At 40.3% G+C, this 21,053-nt stretch overlaps 1 protein-coding gene across 1 annotated transcript in view; it reads right to left on the bottom strand.

Annotated features, from left to right (window-relative positions):
* The window catches only part of ITGA4 (integrin subunit alpha 4), a 118,297-nt gene extending 98,909 nt beyond the window's left edge, over positions 1-19,388 (bottom strand). The window contains exons 1-2 of the mRNA XM_075829533.1: positions 19,085-19,388; positions 18,723-18,844 (exon numbers count right to left, since the gene is read on the bottom strand). Coding sequence (XP_075685648.1) covers positions 18,723-18,844; positions 19,085-19,275 — 313 coding nt within the window. The 5' untranslated portion in view covers positions 19,276-19,388. The remainder of the gene's footprint in view (positions 1-18,722; positions 18,845-19,084) is intronic.
* Positions 19,389-21,053: the final 1,665 nt, after the last annotated feature.

Here is a 21,053-nt window from a genome sequence, read left to right as displayed (position 1 = left end):
GGGAGAATGACCAGACATCGCCTCATTTCCCCATGTAAAAGGCAGCACGTGTTAGAATGTTTTAACCTTTTACATTAGTCATTAACTTGATTAATTAACAAGTTATAGAACTTGACCCCTTCATTCAGCAGTACCCCCACACTCCATGCACCCAAATCACTTTATTATTTATTTATGTTACTTATATAGCGCCAACATATTATGCCAACATATTATGTCCTCATTGGGGCTCACAATCTAAATTCCCTATTGGTATGTTTTCGGGGTGTGGGAGGAAACCGGAGTACCCGGAGGAAACTCACGCAAACACAGGGAGAACATACAAACTCCATGCAGATGTTGTCCTTGGTTGGAATTGAACTAACCACTGAGCCATTGTGCTGCCTTTATGTCTGTCATACACAGATACTGACTGGTGAGCGGTTAATGCAGCTTTATGTGTAGTATCCCATGTGTATAAAAGATGGCTGGATCATTGTACTTAAGCACTTTTTACATTCTTGGTCACCCCCATTTCCTCATAGATTGTAAGCTCTTGTGATCAGCGTCCTCACTCCTCTTGTTTGAATTAATTAGTTTTGTCACTATGTAATGTCTGATATTGTCTGTACATGTTCCTGCGTAATATGTTGGCGCTATATCAAGATTATTATTATTAATAAAGAAAAGTATTTACAAATTAGAATTTCAGTTTAACAGAGGAAATCATACACCACCATTTTTTGGGCCACATAAAAGATGCGATCAGCGGATGAACGAGCGTTTGCTCGTTCATCTGCTGATCTTTGCCTTATACAGGGCAATGATCAGGAATGAGTGTTCGTATGAACGTTCGTTCAACCGATCATAGGCCAGTGTAAAAGAGCCTTTAAACTGTTGCCTATTGTGAAGGGATTTTTAGTCATCAGCATAGAAATGCTGAATCTCTATAAGTCAGAGTTAGAAAGGAATTGTTCAATATAATAATAATTGGATCACAAGTTAATAATTGAGGTGTCTAGGACCAGCCATAAAATGAGGAAATGGTGATTTACATCCTCAATGCCTCCACGGATCAGAGGAGCTGCACGCTTTGAACTTGTAACTTCAAGCACTGACAATCTCAAGTAGGAAGCGACTAAAAAAAGACTGGTTTCAGACTTTTCAGTTACACCAAAGTGTCTTTTATATAACATGTCTGATAGTTCTCCTTTAAACCCATCTATCTAAACCCAAACACACACTCCTCATCCCCAGGGGTTAACATTTCAAAAGGTGGTTTATATTTCATGAATACTTATATTATCAGCAATTTCTCAATATATTTATATTGACTCTTTATAAGTAGAAGCGATTTGGTTAACAGCAGCATCGGAGAGAATAAATTACCCATGACTGCTCCATCAGGGGCCGGGCCCTCAGAAAAATACAGTATTTGTGCTCTATCAATAGAGAAAGCAGAGAATCTGGATACTGATATGCCAGTCAGATGCCTGGACAGTGAAAGAATTGTTTTAGTGTCATGACTGAGTAGCATTTCATGCACAAATTCAGTCCCTGTGAACATTTGCACAAAAAACAATTCTGTACCATTTTGATAATAGAAGATTTTTGGCTATACTATAAATTTATATTTAATGAGAAATTACTTAAGAATTAGGCTGTAGACTAAGGTTAGGTTCACACCATATTTTGGGTCAACATTTAGCATTTACGCCAAAAAATTCTCCTTGTGTACACGTCTAAAGTGCCCATAAACTTTCATTAGCCAAACTGTACCAAAAGTGTCCTTACGGCACATGCGTTTGGTCAGTCTAGAACGATAAAGGTTTGCCTCAACTGTAAAAGAGTGCAGTCGACTACGCTTTTGAGAAGAACTGTATAAAAATGTATACTGCTGCGTAAGGTCTTTTTTTAAAATCTGAATGGCAGACTTATGCATACTTCTGGGACTTACTTTCCGCAGTCCTCTAAAATAGAAAGCTCAAATCCGGTGTGAACCTAGCCTCAGCACAAGTTTAGTGGCTTGATGTAAGGATTGCATAACTTTTTTTTTGCAGAAATCTGATTAATATGTCAACCCTTCCCTTTTCCCGTCCCTTGGTTGAACTTGATGTACATGTGTCTTTTTTCAGCCGTAATAACTATGTAACTATGTAACATATGCATACAATGGTGTAGTTGAATTCAATGCTGGAGCAAGGAGCTGACTCCTCCTTGCTCCAGTATTCACTGTGCCGTGAGCCAAGGCGCGACGTAGTGAGGTCATCGCGCCTGTCTGAGCCGAGTCACTCATAGCACAGGCCAAATGAGTAGAAGGATCTCCTCCACTCATCGTAGGAACAGTGACAGGTAAGTAATTATGTTATTATTTTTCTATTGGACACATATGGGGGCATTATTCTGGGTATGGGAGGGCGTTGATATGGTGGCAGCTATAGGAGCAATTATACTGTATGGGGGCATTATGCTGTATGGGGCAGCTATGGGAAGCATTATACTGTGTGGGAGCATTATACTGTATGGGGCAGCTGTGGGTGGCATACTGTGGGGGCAGCTATGAGGGGCAATATACTGTGTGGTGGCAGGTACAGGGGGCATTATACTGTGTGAGGCAGCTATGGGGAACATTATACTGTTTGGGGGCATTTCACTGTGGGGGCAGCTATGGGGGCATCATACTGTGGGGGCAGTTATGGGGGCATTATACTGTGGGGGCAGTTATGGGTGCATTATACTGTGGGGGCAGTTATGGGGGCATCATACTGTGTGGGGGCAGCTATGGGGGACATTATTCTGTGGGGGCAGCTATGGGGGACATTATACTGTGTGGGGCAGATATTGGGAACGTTATACTGTGTGGGGCAGCTATGGGGGGCATTATACTGTGTGGGGGCATTATACTGTGGAACCAGCTATGGGGGGCATTATAATGTGGGGCCTGTTGGGCGAGGCAGCTGGCATTGGCAGGCACAGGGGTCTGGTGGTGTTGGGTATGGGTAGGGGTAGGGGGGTTGTTGAAGCTGAATTCTTGCACCAGGACCCATGAGACTTTAGCTACGCCCCTTCATGCATACATTAGTTTTAAGTCCTTATAAACCTCCTCAATTCTTCTCAGCATTACTTTGGTCTAGAGCTGAAGCCTGTAGGTGTTTACCTAGTCCCTGAAAATACCCTGCTATTCAACCTAGGCTAAATTGGTTCTAAGGCTAAAGTCATGACAAATGACTTGTCAGTCTGCATTATTAATAAGATTTTCTGTACCATAAAATAACTGTACATATTAGATTCCAGACATTCAATCCTTCTGTTTTCAGAAGAGCACAGGGACTATCATACAACTAAATTAAACTGAGGCTGGCCATACATATATCCCCCGGACTCTCCTATAAACAAGCATGCTTATATTAACTAAATGTTCAGTTTACTTCACCAGAGAAAGGGGGATAAGCTGCTGGCACCTCTTGCATTGCAGTCAGGACATGCTGGGAGCTACTGGAGAGCCACGGGTTGGAGACCACTAAGGCTTCGTTCACATCTGCGTCGAGACTCCATTTATGGGTTCCGTTGGAGCTTTCCGTCAGGGGAACTCATGAACGGAATCCAAAGGTTTCTGTTTGCATCACCATTTCAATGGTGACAGATCCGGTGCAAATGCTTTCCGTTTGTCACCGTTGTTTAAGGGTTCCGTCGTTTTGACGGAATGAATAACGTAGTCGACAGAGTCAAGACGACGGAACCCTTAAACAACGGTGACAAACGGGAAACATTTGCACCAAATCCGTCACCATTGAAATCAATAGTAATGCAAACGGAAACCTATGGGGGGCATTATACTGTATGGGGCAGTATAATAGTATATAATATAATATAAGGCAGTATAATAGTATATAAGGCAGTATAATAGTATATAAAGTAATAGCATAATAGTATATAATAGTATATAAGGTACTAGTATAATAGTATATAAGGCAGTATAATAGTATGGTTTCCATTTGTTTCAGTTTGGATTCCGTTCATTGGTTCCCCTGACAAAGATCATGAACAGAGTCCCGATGCAGGTGTGAACGAAGCCTAACCTATAATATTTCTCGCATTAAACTGTTGCACAACATCCTGTACACATAAGCACATCATTCTATATTCTTATTTGATACAAATTCCATAATACTGTATTACATATTGCACGTGTATCCTACATCAACATTTAAATTCTTTTTACTTGATTCACAGTATTGCTATGTGTAACTATTTTACAATGTGAGTTTCACTAAATGACTATGTTGGCTATGTTTGTAATATAGTTCTATGCTGCAGGAAGACATGTAAGCAAGTTTATAACACATGGGCAGGTTACTCATTGTACTATACCTAAAATGACTTGGTCTGATGTTAGAACCCAGTTATATTCATTTAGGGAGGTCATGCTACGAGCAAAGAAATGCAAGATTGTGGAAATTACTCAGACACCATGAAAGATCAGATAACGGTTATCTGGTCCACTTACAGTTTCATTGTATCAGAAGAACGTACATACATAATGTTTTTTGAAGATACCATCTTGTAAAGCAAGAACTGAGTAAAGTACAATAAAGGTTATGTAAACCTTTAAGCTAATTTTTTTTTTTTAAAGATAAAACAATGTATTAGTGGTTTGAAACAACTTTTTAATTGTTTTTAATTAAAAAAAATATTTTACTTGTCAGGTCAGCAGAACTGACACCTTCGTTGGCAGCGGGTCCTACTTGTCTCTGACACGCAGGATCCACCTGTTATTGATCACATCAAAGTCATGAACTTCGATATGATCGGTAACAGCTGGATCCCGCATGTTAGAGACACGCAGAACCCGCTGCCACCATAGTCGTCAGTCCCGCTGACCTGACGGATTCGGGTTTGGTTGCAAGATACTATCCAGGATGCATAGAAGCTCTATCTCAAAAAGTCAAAAAATGTTTTAATAAAAAACAATTAAAAAGTTGCTTTAAATCCTCTAATACATTGTTTTATCTTTAAATAAAATTTGCTCAAAAGGTTCACATAACTGTCTTTTCCAACTGACACAGAAAAAAAGAGAAGATGTCATTACATCATCCTACACTGAAGTGTAGGTTCACCTCTTACAATGCCATACTATATAAGCATTAAAGGGATCATTCCCCTCGTAAATGGGAGATATTCGATAATTGAGCAAGACAAAGTATGGGAAATAAAAAGTTCCTAATCATTGCCTGAAAGTACATTAGCAGAATACAGACTACCATTTATGAAAGCCTGTGCTCTGATTGTGTTGCTTCAGAAAGACAGCAGGGAAAGGCAAGAAATTTGAATGACCTTTGGCTTCTAGTCCCTATTATGAGAGTGTTTCTGCAAATATATATAGGTTGTTTCAGGATAGTCATTGGTTGCATATTGCGAAGATATGCCACCAATGTTCAATTGACAGGGGTCACAGTGATCGGAGTTGACTATAATCTGCGGACCATGCGGCCACCAAAGAAAGTTATGTGGAGCGGACAGGAGATAAGGTGGCATGTCCCTTTCCTAGCACCGCTGCCACTTTGCTATCTTAGGCCCCATGCACACGAACGTGCTTTTGTAGCCGCAATTCCCCCGAAAATCCACGGGAGAATTGCGGCCCCATTCATTTCTATGGGCCCATGCACACGACTGTGTGCATGAGGCCTTACATCATTTTTCATTCTTCATTTTTATTATTTATTCATGAATAAAAACATAAGGTCAAAACAGCAAAAATGAAAACTTTTTCATCAATTTATACCAGTGATATTTTTTTGGGGGTAAATTTCCTTAAGGTGTTCATAGTCAATATCACAGGGTAGTTCTGGTATGCCCAGCATACCCCAAGGCCCCATGCATCGACCATAAAAAATCTCCGTATTTGCAGACCATAATACGGTCCGCAATTACGGACCCATTCAGTTCTATTGGCAGCGGGCACCTTTTCGTATCGTTACGGATAGGTGTCCGTGCCGTAGAACTGTACCGCAAAAGATAGAATATGTCCTATGTTTTGCATTTCACGGGGCGTGCTCCCATAGTTAGTATGGGAGCACGGGCCAAAAATGCGTGCTGAGGCCCGCGGCCGTCGGCCGTGCCCACAATCATGGGCCGTGATTACAGGCACGGCCCTGTGCAGGAGGCCTAATGTGCATGCCAAGATTTCTTTTTACTACAGCCACTGAGGAATGGAGCGGCTGTAGGGACAATTGCTAGTTGCTAAAAGCTTGGACCTTTACCATATGTATGCTCTAGGCCTGGATTTGGTGCTATATGTAAGGTAAGCTCATCTACACCAAACACTTATTTTGTTACTATATTTAGAAATGTAACTTATCTATCAAGGGATATGATTAATGACCAGAAAATGTGCGACGTGTCACACGCTCCACACTCAACCCCCTCCACTTTTATGAGGCATACCCTGACCAAATGGCCTGCGCACACCTGGGTAAGTGTTATATCGTTTTTACCCTGTGCAGCATATGTTTTCAAACCTTTTGTGTGCCAATACAGGAATGAGTGTCTGCTTACTCTTAGACTTAGAAGTTCTCCGTTCTGCCAGAGGACATCTAGGGATGCTGTTAATGGTATTTTCCCTGGACATATGGTTTTGCTAGAATGTTTCTTTACCATTGTATATTTAATTTTTTTTTATGGCTGTAAACCAATTCAAATGGTTTGTGGCTGCACCACATGTTTACAAGAATACGGCAGAATATTCCACAGAAAGGATACAAAAGAAAGATAAAAAATAAACTTCACTATCAATGGTACCGGACTTTATAAATGTACTACACTACAAATAATGCACTGCTACCATGACATGTTACTGCTCCATTGCAATCTAATAATAGCATTACTACTATCTTATGTAAATATATATATATATATATATATATATATATATATATATATATTTGTTTGTTTTTTTTTTGTTTTTTTTTAATACAACCATAATATGTTCAAAAGGAAGCTAAACCCCATGTGGGTCTTACTGAAAATGGGGCAAAGGGAACGCAACCATACTAACAGAGGTTGGTTAAATAAAAAAAACACTTTTTTTTCATGTAGACATTATAAAGGGGGTCCTCACAAGCAAAGAGTAGCTCTGGCAGACTCAGAGCAGCCACCTATTACATAGTTGCCTGTTCATTAGAATTACTTGCCTAAAATACTACATTTACACTGCGGTGGCTAGTGGACCTGGCCTATCGAGGTAACCCTAGAGCTAAGCAGCTTTCAGGAGGAGATCACCACACATTTTACTCAAATAATTTGCATGACTGTGCAAAATGATGGAACATGGAAGGTAGATTCCCAATGTGATGCGGATTCTCAATTAAATCTTCATTAGATGAGACATTAGAATGAATTCAGTGGATTACTTCCACCGCTTATTTTCCTCAAATCCTCATTAAATCCAAAGCGAATTCTCAGCCAAATCCACATTTACATTCAGATTTAGATTCCATTAAAGTCAGTAGGAGTGGGAACCTACCGTATGAATACATTTAAATGCAGTTCTGCCATAGCTCCATACCATTCACTTGTATGGAGAAGAGCTCCATATATCATCAGCTTCTTAGCAGGCTTGATGCTCATGTGCCATCTCATTTCAGCCTTCTACTTACTAAGATGTGGTATAAGAAGCCAATAACTGGTTGGTGGGTAACAACTGAAAGCTACTTTCAACAACTTCCGGATTAAAAGTTTATTTTAGGTTTCACCTTTTTTTTATAAGGTTACAGGATGTGTGCCAGTCAGAGAAATGAAGAGGAGTCACGCTCGCTTTTGACAATAAATGTAACATCCACTTATTTTTACTCTGTTAATGGCTTAAAGAGGCTCTGTCACCAGATTTTGCAACCCCTATCTGCTATTGCAGCAGATCGGCGCTGCAATGTAGATTACAGTAACGTTTTTATTTTTAAAAAACGAGCATTTTTGGCCAAGTTATGACCATTTTTGTAGTTATGCAAATGAGGCTTGCAAAAGTCCAAGTGGGTGTGTTTAAAAGTAAAAGTCCAAGTGGGCGTGTATTAGGTGCGTACATCGGGGCGTTTTTAATACTTTTAGGGTATGTTCACACGAGGGCGTCCGTTACGGCTGAAATTACGGGGATGTTTCAGCCTGAAAACATCCCCGTAATTTCAGCCGTACCGGCATGTGCAGGCGCTTGAACGCCGCGTCAATTACGGGCGTAATTAGCGCTGCTATTCATTGGAGTCAATGAATAACGGCTCTAATAACGGCCAAAGAAGTGACAGGTCACTTCTTTGACGCGGGCGTCTATTTACGCGCCGTCTTTTGACAGCGGCGCGTAAATATACGCCTCGTGTGAACAGACAAACGTCTGCCCATTGCTTTCAATGGGCAGATGTTTGTCAGCGCTATTGAGGCGCTATTTTCGGGCGTAATTCGGGGCAAAAACGCCCGAATTACGTCCGTAAATAGGCCGTGTGAACATACCCTTACTAGCTGGGCGCTCTGAAGAGAAGTAACATCCTCTTCTCTTCAGAACACCCAGCTTCTGACAGTGCAGATCTGTGACGTCACTCACAGGTCCTGCATCGTGACGGCCACATCGGCACCAGAGGCTACAGTTGATTCTGCAGCAGCATCAGCGTTTGCAGGTAAGTCGATCTTACCTGCAAACGCTGATGCTGCTGCAGAATCAACTGTAGCCTCTGGTGCCGATGTGGCCGTCACGATGCAGGACCTGTGAGTGACGTCACAGATCTGCACTGTCAGAAGCTGGGCGTTCTGAAGAGAAGAGGATGTTACTTCTCTTCAGAGCGCCCAGCTAGTGAAAGTATTAAAAACGCCCCGATGTACGCACATAATACACACCCACTTGGACTTTTACTTTTAAACACACCCACTTGGACTTTTGCAAGCCTCATTTGCATAACTACAAAAATGGTCATAACTTGGCCAAAAATGCTCGTTTTTTAAAAATAAAAACGTTACTGTAATCTACATTGCAGCGCCTATCTGCTGCAATAGCAGATAGGGGTTGCAAAATCTGGTGACAGAGCCTCTTTAATGTCTTTTATCTGTTATGACGAGCCATTTAACAATCCTTTTACAACTGTGCATGACGGTGGTCAAACTAAGAGAAAGCCAAATAAACATTCTCTACTAGATGACCTTCATGTCACAGTCATATGACAAGTTTGTTTGCTTACTGTTAATGCAACTTTTGAACATTGCTAAAAACAGTCAATATTTTTGCCTTAGTTTTTTGTTTGTTTTAAGGTATTCTTTTATTAGTAAAACATCACTCTCCCTACAGCCCTATATAGACATCCTATTTAATAAAAAAAGAAAAAAAACTCCAAAAATTCTCTTAATCATTGAGGTCAATAAGGCGATCTATTAGCAAGGCTAATTGACAAAGCACGTGCCCTCTGGCACCCTAATCCCTACCACACATTTCCTCACAGAGGAGACTATTTATAACTCCTAGAGCACCTAAAAAGTCTTGTCGCTCCCTAGGAAATGTGATAAAAGCCATTCTTCTTCTAAAAGGCTGCCCTACAGTAAGAGAAGTCTTGATTTCAAGCTTGTGTCCATTGTATAGTAACATCTTTGACCGGCCCCTGATATTTCTACTCCTGTTTTATCCACTCAGATATATTAAGAACAAAGTTATGTTATGGCCACATTGTATAAATTGAGCCCTCAAGGATCATGTCTATTGTCCCCTGATATCTCTGATATTGATTGCTTCTACCTGCCCGAATCCTGAAGATGACAGAAGACGTCTTTCAGATTTCGGAAATTGATGGGCTACTCCTTCTGGGATTAAAAAAATTAGTGTGGCCTCCTCATAACTTATAAGGCCAGCTACAAAAAAGAAAAAGAAAATGAGACAACAGCCTGATTGATTACTATTGGCTTTTGGATCTTTAGTTGTTTTATAAAGTTGATTTTAAGAGAATTTATAACAACTTTATCAAGAGGACAACTCTATGACCTATAGTATATGTATTGTTGTTCTTTTTTAATGTGTGGGGGACTTTATCCACTTTGGTCTATTTTATCACATGTCTTAGGGACCGCCAGACTTCAGTAATTGCTAAAACAAAATGTCCATGATCCATTGGCTACGTCTTTCTGAGTTGAGTTGTCAGACTCTCCATTGACATAAATGGTGCTCCCACACATGCAAAAAGTACGTGCAGAGGTGCACATATATTTTAATGTTCAGCAAACCCTATATCTTGAGATTGGAAATCACGGTGGTTACCACTGTTGCTTTACAGCAGTAAGGTCCGGAGTTCAAATCCAGCCAAAGGTAACAGTTACATGAAGTTTGTAAATTCTCTGAGTGCTTGCGAGGGATTCCCCTGGGCACTTTGGTTTCCTCCCACACTCCAATAACATATAGAACACTGAATTGACTTGCTTTAATATGAGTCCTAGTGTCTATGTGTGAGCTAAGACAGTTAGATTTTAAGCCTCACTGGGGACAAAGAATAACACGGGTCAATATATTCTAAGTACAGCACTAGAGTATAATTTGATGCTGAATGAATAAAAAATAAAATAACATACAGCTTAGAAGCAGGTCGTACACAGATTTCCAAAGTCATTTAGTAAAATGCAGAACACCTATGTTTAAATATTTAAACACATTCTTGTGGTATGCCGATCTCCTCACACCACGTACAGGAAATTTCACTTTTGTTAACTGCCTAGATTTTTATCTCAATTTAGCAAAAAATACAATTAGAAAAGGTGATGAAGTTTTTCTCAATCTCTCAGATTTTACGCTTTCCTTTCAGATTTGACTAATTTTAAGCAAAATGGGCTTATTATTTAGCAGGTTGCTACAGTCAAATTCAAAAATGGTGCTAGATATAAAATAGCAAAAATATATAAAGCAAATATAAAGCAAAACTTTATTTTAAAGTAAATATGCAAATAAGTTATTTAATGGGTAAAATTGGTAGAGCACAATAAAATCTCTACTATACCACTACTTTATTTACTTATTTTTTATTCTTTTTTTTTTCCTTTGGTAAGAGAAATAACAACAGAAGAATCCAAATCCAAAGCATCTGGAAAAATAATCATATAAAGTGATTTATTGTTTTTATCTTACTGGATATTCACACAATCCTGATATTTGGTGTTTGCACACTAGGAAGGTGTAAGTCAAGCAATGGGATGTTATTGTGAATCCAGGAAAGCGGAATTCCTATTAAAGTGATAAATAGGAAAAGGAAGTAAAACCATGAACTGGATATTGTAAGATCATTTCATTTTGATCCGATAGTGAGCCATTCACTTATTCTGTACATGCCGCAGTTCATCTGGCATATCTAGATATTTTCTAAAAACATCCATCTAAACCAAACATGATCCACTGGTAGACATCAATGAATTCAGCCCATCTACCACCATCATGTATTAAATGTATGACTCTTGTATACTTGCTTTACACATATCAGTAGTGATAGAATTTTAACCACTGTGTGTGATATGTTCTAAGTAATGTAATAATACCGGATATCCACTGAAGTTCAACTAAAAATGTAGCTAAGAATAACATGTTTTCACATTTCTAGATTAATTTAATTGCATTATATTCAATACGATAGTATTTAATATCTATTTTCACAAATATAAAAATGGAACTTTGCATTTACATCAATTGCCATATATTTACTGATTACGGGAGCAATTCTGGAAATAAGGGAGAGCAGCCATTGTCAAAGCAAACTCCCTGTACCTGTTCTGTCCAGCTCTGAATGGAAGACAAGTGCTGAACAACCCACCTGTATTTTCTGCATTGGATGAGGAGAGGGTCTGCCCTGATATTCTGACAACTCCTACAACAGTACTTCTCCTCAATGATAAAATAAACTGTATTTACCATAAACGGTGCCTGTATTGTGCTCATGACACATGAAAAACCAAAGATTACGTAGACTATGTATGATATGACAAGTTCATAATTATCAGACATGCCTGCTCACATCATTGGGGTCTTCACTCATGCCTAGCAGGAAGAATTTCTCTAAAAAGCAACACTGTGTAGAGAATTTCAAAACGGTCCCATTCAAGGACAGTACCTACATAGTACCAGGTTGGTAGTATTCTTGAAATGCCAATATTGTCTCTATGTTTGGTGGTCAGTTCAATATGGCCACCATAATAGAACCCACAGGTGTGGTCATTCAACTTTTTACTAGAGTCCTGTCTAGTTATGTAGAAATACAGGAAATCCCCCCCCCCCCCCATATGCTGAATTCACACTGTATGATATGAACCATAAGGAACCCACTTGACTAATGGTCAAGGGTGGGGGTGGGGGGCTAAAAATGTGTTCACAGCTGTTGTCACTTCCATTCTCCCATGGAGCTGTGAAGGAAAAGATCTGTATAGACTAGGAAAAGTCTGAATCCCATGTACACTGAATGAACACAAATAATCTTAAATTATGGGACCCCATAAAGACCCTCCCTCACTGCGCTCTCTAATTCTTGTGGGTTTTCTCTTTTGATATTGTGGTATGGGAATCATTTCTCTATTGATATTGTGGTATGGGAATCATTTGTACAGTCCCTCAGTAGGTACTTTTTAGATGGTGGCAGACCTCCTTGCTTACAGGGCCTACGTAAGGTTGAACAGACTATGTGTGTCATGCCTACCGACTCCATTTATTACTTATTGCATTTTCTTTTCACTTTTTCCAACTTTATACATGAATGCTGCATGCCTTGTGTGCTTTTTAAAGTAGTACATACTGTAGCAGTTATACTTCATTACGATTCATATGTTTAATCATAGTGAGTTCCTATTAAGTAATCCCTGAGGACATATAATGATTGCAGAGAATACTCATTTGATTTTAATTATATTTTATAATCAAACATTGCGTGGCAAAGGGGAAAGGATAATGGTGTAAGTACCTTATAGACAATCCTCGCTCAAAGGAATTTAGAGCTCATGGAGTGGGTAAGAGGAGAGAACCATGTACATGCTAGAGGCTGTAAGGAGAAGTCTCTGTTCACACTGGTGCTATGGCTTTCATGCATAACAGAGCCATAGCAGCTATGCCGGATCCATTTTCTAAAGGATGGAGCTGCATACAGCACCATCGGGGACAATCCTTACTGGAGAAAACCCCAGTAAGTTGTCTGCAGCATTAGAACTGCTTCCCAGTTCTACACCTATCTGGGGAGAGGCACTTCGCCTGAATCGAGATCCCCGAAGCTTGTGGCCTATACCTGGCCGAAGCCACATTAAAAATTTAGACCGTCCTGAGAACCAAGATAGACGCTGAATTACAATTTGAAAGAGGCAGTGTTTGAGCTGCATGCCCTGAGGCCCATATTGAAGCTCAGGGCCGCACTCCACAGTTGCGACACACAACCGAACTTGCAGCATAGATTAGCCCCCTCCCTACAGGCCCAGAACTCCTGAACGCTACTGTGGCTGACTCCTGACCTTTTGGCTGTGTCTTGGATCTCCGACCGCCTAAGAACTGTCTGGCCAGTAACCTACGTGTTCAGTGACCAGTTTTTCCCTCAACCACTGCAGGGGGAATTCCACCACCAGAAATCCCATGCAACTCAGAAGCTACAGCTTGGTCCACATCACACAGCAACTCACTGAGTATTGGCTGTCTCCACTTTCATACAACAAGCAGCCACTAGGTTTGGGACTTCCGTTGTCTTCAGGGGCTCAGCTCCATTTTTTTCAGTGACGCTCCCGGGCCCATAGTACCTCTCTACCACTGTAAACGGATCTCTCCTCCTAATGTTACAAGGTGAAGACACTGCACAATTAAAGGGTTAATACCTGGAGTGTGTCTGTCATCCTGCACATAGCAAATTGGCTATCCTTCAACCATCTGAAAGTCCTGCTTTAAAGAGGATCTGTCACTAGTTTAGTAATGTCCAATCTCCTAGTTAATCTTATAGGCGCTGTCACACTGATAATGCTAGTGAAACTTGCGTCCCAAAAAGTTTATTATTTTAAGTTATGAGCTTTTTTTTTCTAAATATGTAAATGAGCCTATACTAGACAAGTGGGTGTCAACACCAGCGATTCTCCTGAGGTGGAGCCTCCTCACAGCCTCGGATGCTGTCCTATCAGCATGAAGCTGCTTCACACAGTGTCAGAGACTGACTGGAGAGAAGGGGGATCACCTAAAATAGGCATATCTCCGGCTGTGGACCTCAACTGGTTCTTGTGGCATATGAAAGATGAGATTCTAATTTTTTATATGGCACCAGGAGGGAAGGGGGATCACTTCAAATAGCCATATCTCGAGACATATCTCACAGTTCTAGCTGTGAAACAACCGGAGATCACACCAGTTGAAAACACAGTCAGGAATGGAAGCTGTATGCTATATAATCCCACTGTGTTACTGGTCTGGGAAGAGGAGAACTGTATGACATTGATTGGACAGCGTTATGCTGAAAACATCACCGCCCAGAGTGAAAAGAAAGAGTAACCTCCCATTTGGCAAGTATAGCCAAATTATCAGATTTTGAAAAATGCACATAACTTTGCAAATAATAAAGGTTTTAAAAAAATTTAAAAAATCACACAGTAGTTATCAGCATCATAGCGCCTATTAGAATAGTTAGGAGATAGGGAATTAATAATCTAGTGATAGATCCTCTTTAATGTTTCTGGATCTACTTAGTCTTAGATCCCCATGGATCTTTTACTACCGTCTTATCCCTAGCTCCATTTAAAAGGCAAAGGCATAATTTTTCTGGAAAGCTACAAGCGTTTTCTGCATATACGGCCAATGCCACAAGTGTCATACATGATCTACTAGACATGCTGTAATGTTTTTGTTTTCTAATGGATCCTGATGAACCCTATTGATATAATGGGGGTCTGTCAGATTTCCCATGGGGTTCCGGTAGTTTTAAGAATAGAATTCTGTATTCTTGTAATCAAAAATACTGATACTCCTGATTTAACCTAATAATGTCAGTGTGAAGAGAGCCTTAAAGATTATTATAAGCAGGTTTGTGATCAACCTGGATGTGGTTATAGACACCAAGCCTGCCCCCTTCTCACACTGGCTCCTATGTAGTTGCTCTCATCAATAAAAATGTAGCTGTCCAAGTGTTCACAATGTTAAAAAAAAGTTGATATATGTATCCACTACCATTAATGACCTTAGAAGTCCCTACCATCATTGCCTACCTTGCACTGAAAAGATTTGCAAGCTGGACATTTAGCTCTGCATTGTAAGCTGTAGTTGTGCTTTAAACCATCATTTACAGGGCTACATGAAAAAGGATTTGTATGCGTAACCACAATTCTGTAAAGGAGAATTAAAACTTGCATTTGGTTTTATGTATTGGTTTATAGCAGAAATGTAGATACATAGCTATAGTCAAACTGAACTAAGTAAAACAAATAAATGAAAAATAGTCTATATGCCTATGTAAATAAATATATTAACACAGTTTATTCATTGAGTAAAATTTTTAACTATCTCTACTGTGAAGACATTCCTCCTACATAACAATTTATGCCACTATTATGCCCACAATTGCTTGTGCTCGTTAGGGCATCTTCTACAGATGTCATGCACACAGCAGAGCGAATATCGCACGCAGGGGCGTAACTAGGAAAGACTGGGCCCCATAGCAAACTTTTGACTGGGGCCCCCCCGTCTCCTGGGTGTCACACAACCCCCCCCTTGTAGATAGTGCCTTTTTTACAAACCCCCCTTTTGATAACGCCATACAGCCCCCCTGTAGAGAACGCCATACAGCCCCCCTGTAGGGAACGCCATACAGTCCCCCCCTGTAGAGAACGCCATACAGCCCCCCTGTAGAGAACGCCATACAGCCCCCCTGTACAGAACGCCATACAGCCCCCCTGTAGATAACGCCATACAGCCCCCCTGTAGATAACGCCATACAGCCCTTTGTAGATATCTACAGAGGGGGCTGTATGGCGCTATCTACAGAGGGGGCTGTATGGCGTTATATACGGGGGAGCTGTATGGCGTTATATACGGGGGAACTGTATGGCGTTCCCTACAGGGGGGACTGTATGGCGTTCCCTACAGGGGGGACTGTATGGCGTTCCCTACAGGGGGGGGACTGTATGGCGTTCCCTACAGGGGGGGGACTGTATGGCGTTCCCTACAGGGGGGGACTGTATGGCGTTCCCTACAGGGGGGGACTGTATGGCGTTCCCTACAGGGGGGGACTGTATGGCGTTCCCTACAGGGGGGGACTGTATGGCGTTCCCTACAGGGGGGGACTGTATGGCGCTATGTACAGGGGGGGGCTGTATGGCGCTATCTACAGGGGGGGCTGTATGGCGCTATGTACAGGGGGGGCTGTATGGCGCTATCTACAGGGGGGGCTGTATGGCGCTATCTACAGGGGGGGCTGTATGGCGCTATCTACAGGGGGGGCTGTATGGCGCTATCTACATGGGACCTATATAGGTGACGCATTGTAGTTCTGTACAACTCGGAACGCATACGGAGTATAAATCCAAGTTGTGTGCACAAGGCCTAACCACTAGGTATTTATTCCTATTGAAACTGCTTGCCTTAGGCGGTACATTGTTGAAATGTAGACATGTGACATCACAAAACTGTAGTATGGTTGGTAAGAACTTTAGTTAATTGCTCTTTGAGCGTTAATTACAGGCAAAGCATTCGGATAGTTAGGTTTGCTATCAGCTGTAGAACCACAGGATACCAACCTTCTTTAGAACTTTAAGGAAGTTATGTTTTTCAGATCAACTCTGTTTCCTGCACACAACATCCCACCAAGGCATGTAATGAAGCAGATGTGATAAATTCCCATCCCCCCACCCTCATTCCAAAACATACACATCCTTCTTGCACATACACTACAACAAGCTTCCTTGAGTCTCGTCTAATTGTGAAATAGAATAATGGATGTAATTGTTTACGAGCAGTACAAGAGCAAGTACAATTATACCATACAATCCATGGCGTCTGCAGCGGATATTCATTCATGTTATTGTTCATTATAAAAGGAACATGTGATCTAACCCAAAAAGTATACTACAAATGAAAAAGATTCTGATATTTTTTTGGCAATATAAAATAATGAAAAATGTAATTACAAGAATACTCTGGGATTAAAATGCCCATTTTTAGATTCGTTCCAACATTAAAGAGTAGATGTGACTAAGCCGCCACTTGATACTGTATATGATGCCAGTACATTATACTCCCCTTCTAATTCAAGTTTTACAACATTTTAAAGATTGGGTGCAAATGTTTCCAATCTCCGTTACAACAGAAGAAAAAAATTAAAAATAAATTATAATCATACCAAAGACACTATAAACTCAAAAGTTACATTCACATTTAGTTTCCGTCCATAAAGGATGCTCTATGCGTGGGATTTGTCCATACCCATCTAGGGTGGTATCTGTCATATCCTATCCTGTATGGACAAGCTGTATGTAAACATTCAGACACTCTTGAAGCTGCAGTTCCTGACATCTTAGAGACAGAATTTTAACATAATACAATACCAGATTCTACTGACACAATCATGGAGAATTCCTTTAAGACATGCAATATATTTAGTTTGTCAGCATATGCTGGTAGTTCTAGTTCACCTACAAAGTAACAGATAACTTTGCTTTGAGCTAGGCCAAAACTGCAACTAGATTCTTCTGCCTTTGACTAATTGGTTGTTACTGTATCTGCTACTCAAAAATATAGAATTAATAGTAAAATAATTTTATAATGATAGTAATCACATGATATTGCAATGCTCTGCTATACAACATAAACAGGTTCTCTAACAGATTATCTCATGAGAAAAAGGAAAATAAGCTAATGTAACTTTAAGCTAGGGAACATATGGCCCTTCTTGTTTTGAAGAACTACAAATTCCATTATGCCAGCCCTAGAATTGTGGGGTTTTCTGCTCAGAACCCGTGATCGGATGCCCATTATGAGTGTCTTTCAATTGTTTGGTATCCCTGCATTACTGCATTTACTTAGACACTCACTTGGCTAAGGCCAGGATCACACACAAAGTTTTGATGCAGTTTTTGGTTCAGTCTTTTGAGTGAAAGCCAGAAGTGGATCCGAACGGAAGAAATGTATAAAGAAAATACTGATGCATCTCCTTTCTTTTCTGTCCACTCCTGTGTTTGGCTAAACTGTGCCAAAACTGTGCATGTGACCCGGACCCACATCAGCTGATTATGGGGGTCCCACGTGATCAACCAATGTTCAATGGACTTGCAGTTTTTTCTAGTTTGGACAATCACTTTTTAGTGCAAGTCCAGAAATATCATTGGCTTCTGATTTTGCACATAAAAAAATCCCTTTACCCTTGAAATAATTATATTCATTTAGACATTGAAATATAGTCAAATGATTCATTACATTTTTATTAGACTGCTAATATTGCTGTACTGTAGTGGGACACATAGCACTGTTGTCTTGCAGCGCCTGGGTCCTGGGTTCAAATCCAGGCAAGGACACCACTTTCATAGAGTTTGTATGTTCTCCCTGTGTTCGTGTGGGTTTCCTCCAGGTATTCTGGTTGCCATACACACTCCAAAAACATACCGATAGGTTAAATGGTTTCTTATAAAATTGGCTCTAGCGCGTGAATCTGACATTGGCTCTAGCGCTGCAGAATATGTTGGCGCTATATAAGCAACAGAAATAGAGAAACTTGACATCATAACCCTATGACATCATTAACACTCACCCACATCCATTAGTTCACATGTGCCATTAACATTCTCTCCAATTTTGCATTTGAAAATTGTTCCTGGGTTGGTGATATCTGCACGGGTGGTCAGGTTGGATTTTGGGGCTCCAACAATAATCCTGAAATGAAGAAAAACAAATAAAAATGAAACATATAAAATGTAAAAATAGACTAAAAAAAATAAAAAATAATGAAATTAAATAAAAATGTAAATAAAAATTGTTCATTATATAGAGTAGAATGTGTCTTGTCTAGATTGTTCTTATAGCAACCAGATTCACATTCTTAAACATGATGTAATGCAGAGATTGCTACAGCAAGATACATGAATATTTGCCATAATTCACGTGAACACTCACCACTTATCATCCATATAGCTGTGGAAAACTACAGAGTATCCAAAAAGTGATCCATCTGGTCCTTTAAAAACCAAGGGGTTCTCCTCATCTATATTGTAAGTTGCAGCATGGTTTGTAATGAGAGCACAGATCAGTGTAAGACTCCAGATGTGGGTCAGTTTTAAAAGTTTGCAGCCTTCTCCGCTCTTCATGATTATTCTTCAACTTTTACTGCTTTCCCCAAAGTAATGTCTTCATAGCAATGGAATGATTCTCGTGTGCACTGGAGCCTTGTGATCGCAGGGTAACTGTCTGTATCCAGCATCCAGCAGCCCATGTTGTATATCTAATAAAGAAAACTTTTTTTACGTAACCGCCCACTAGTCCTGCTTCTTCCTCCTCCTCCTCTGTTTAACAGTTTGCTGCTCCAGGACAGAGACTACACAGTAGAAACCGTTCCTCTAGTAATTACAAGTTCTGACTGTAACATGGATAATATAGGACTACAACACATTATTATTTCCAGTTGACTACTGGAAATACTTGGCCTTACTTATTTAAACAAGTAATAACAGTAGAGCTATAGTGCTCATGGTTTTTACAAACATTTCTCATGTAACTGAGCTCTAAATGCGTTTTAAATTTGCAATTTGTAATATTTGTTAAAAATTGTTAACAGATCGAGTATTCCGGGGACCACAGTAGCAGTGGGTGGGGAACTTTGTTTACTTAGGCCTTGTTCACATGACCATAGTGGTGTGCACGGCCGTGATTTGCAGCCCGGACGACCGCGGAATGTCACCCACGGGCCGCCCGCAAATCGCGGGCCGTGCACGTGGCCGCGTACATTAATTTCTATGAGCCTGAACTTCAAAACACGGCAGTAATAGGACATGTCCAGGCTCCTGGGCAATGCAAGGACCATGGAAACCACGGTCGTGTGCATGGGCCCATAGAAATGAATAGGACCGCAATTCACCCGTAGATTTGTGGGTGAATTGTGGCCGCAAAAACTTGTTTGTGTGCATGGGGCCTATCTGTTACACATGTAGTAATTCCTAAGGACACAGTATGTAATAGAAATCAATGTAAACACTGGGCCATATAGACTGCTATGTAAAGAGGATCTGTCACTAGTTTATTAATTCTCTATCTCCTAACTAATCTAATAGCTGCTTTGAGGCCGATAACTACAGTGTAATTTTTTTTCAAAAACGTTTATTGTTTGCAAAGTTATGAGCATTTTTCTAATTATGCTTATTTGACAATACTTGCCAAATGGGAGGTGACTTTCTTTTCACTTTGGGCGGTGTAATGTTTTCTGTATGACGCTGTCCAATCAGCATACAGTTCTCATCTTCCCTGCCCAGCAACACAGAGGGATCATATAGTATTTAGCTTCCATTCCCAACTGTGTTTTCAACTGGTGAAACCTCCGGTTGTTTCACTGCGATCCTGGTGTTATATGAAAGATTAGAATCTCATCTTTTATATTCCATCAGGAGTGGACCACTGTTCTAGGTGGTCCACAGCCTGAGATATGGCTATTTGAAGTGATTCCCCTTCCCTCCAGCCTCAGTCTCTCACACTGTGTGAAGCAGCTTCATGCTGATAGGACAGCGTCAGAGGCTGTGAGGAAGCTCCACCTCAGGAGAATTGGTATAGACTCATTTGCATATTTAGAAAAATGCTCATAACTTTTAAAGTAATAAACTTTTTGGGACACAATTTTCACTAGTATCAGTGTGACAGCGCCTATTATATTAGCTAGGAGATTAGGCATTACTAAACTAGTGACAGAGCTTCTTTAAAGGAACAGTGTCACCAACATTTTTTTTTTTATATCAGTTTTATGTTAGGGTTTTATTAAAAACGTTTATATTTATTTGTGTGTTACTTTTTTCTATTTTTACACTTTTTCTTACCTATGGGGGCTGCCATTTTTTTTTCCATTTCTGTATGTGTCGATTAATGACACATACAGACATGG

Source organism: Rhinoderma darwinii, chromosome 6, assembly GCF_050947455.1.
Source record: "Rhinoderma darwinii isolate aRhiDar2 chromosome 6, aRhiDar2.hap1, whole genome shotgun sequence".
In the NCBI taxonomy this organism is placed as follows: Eukaryota; Metazoa; Chordata; class Amphibia; order Anura; family Rhinodermatidae; genus Rhinoderma; species Rhinoderma darwinii.
Note: the sequence above shows the minus strand (reverse complement) of the source record. Positions and strands in the feature narration are given on the sequence as shown.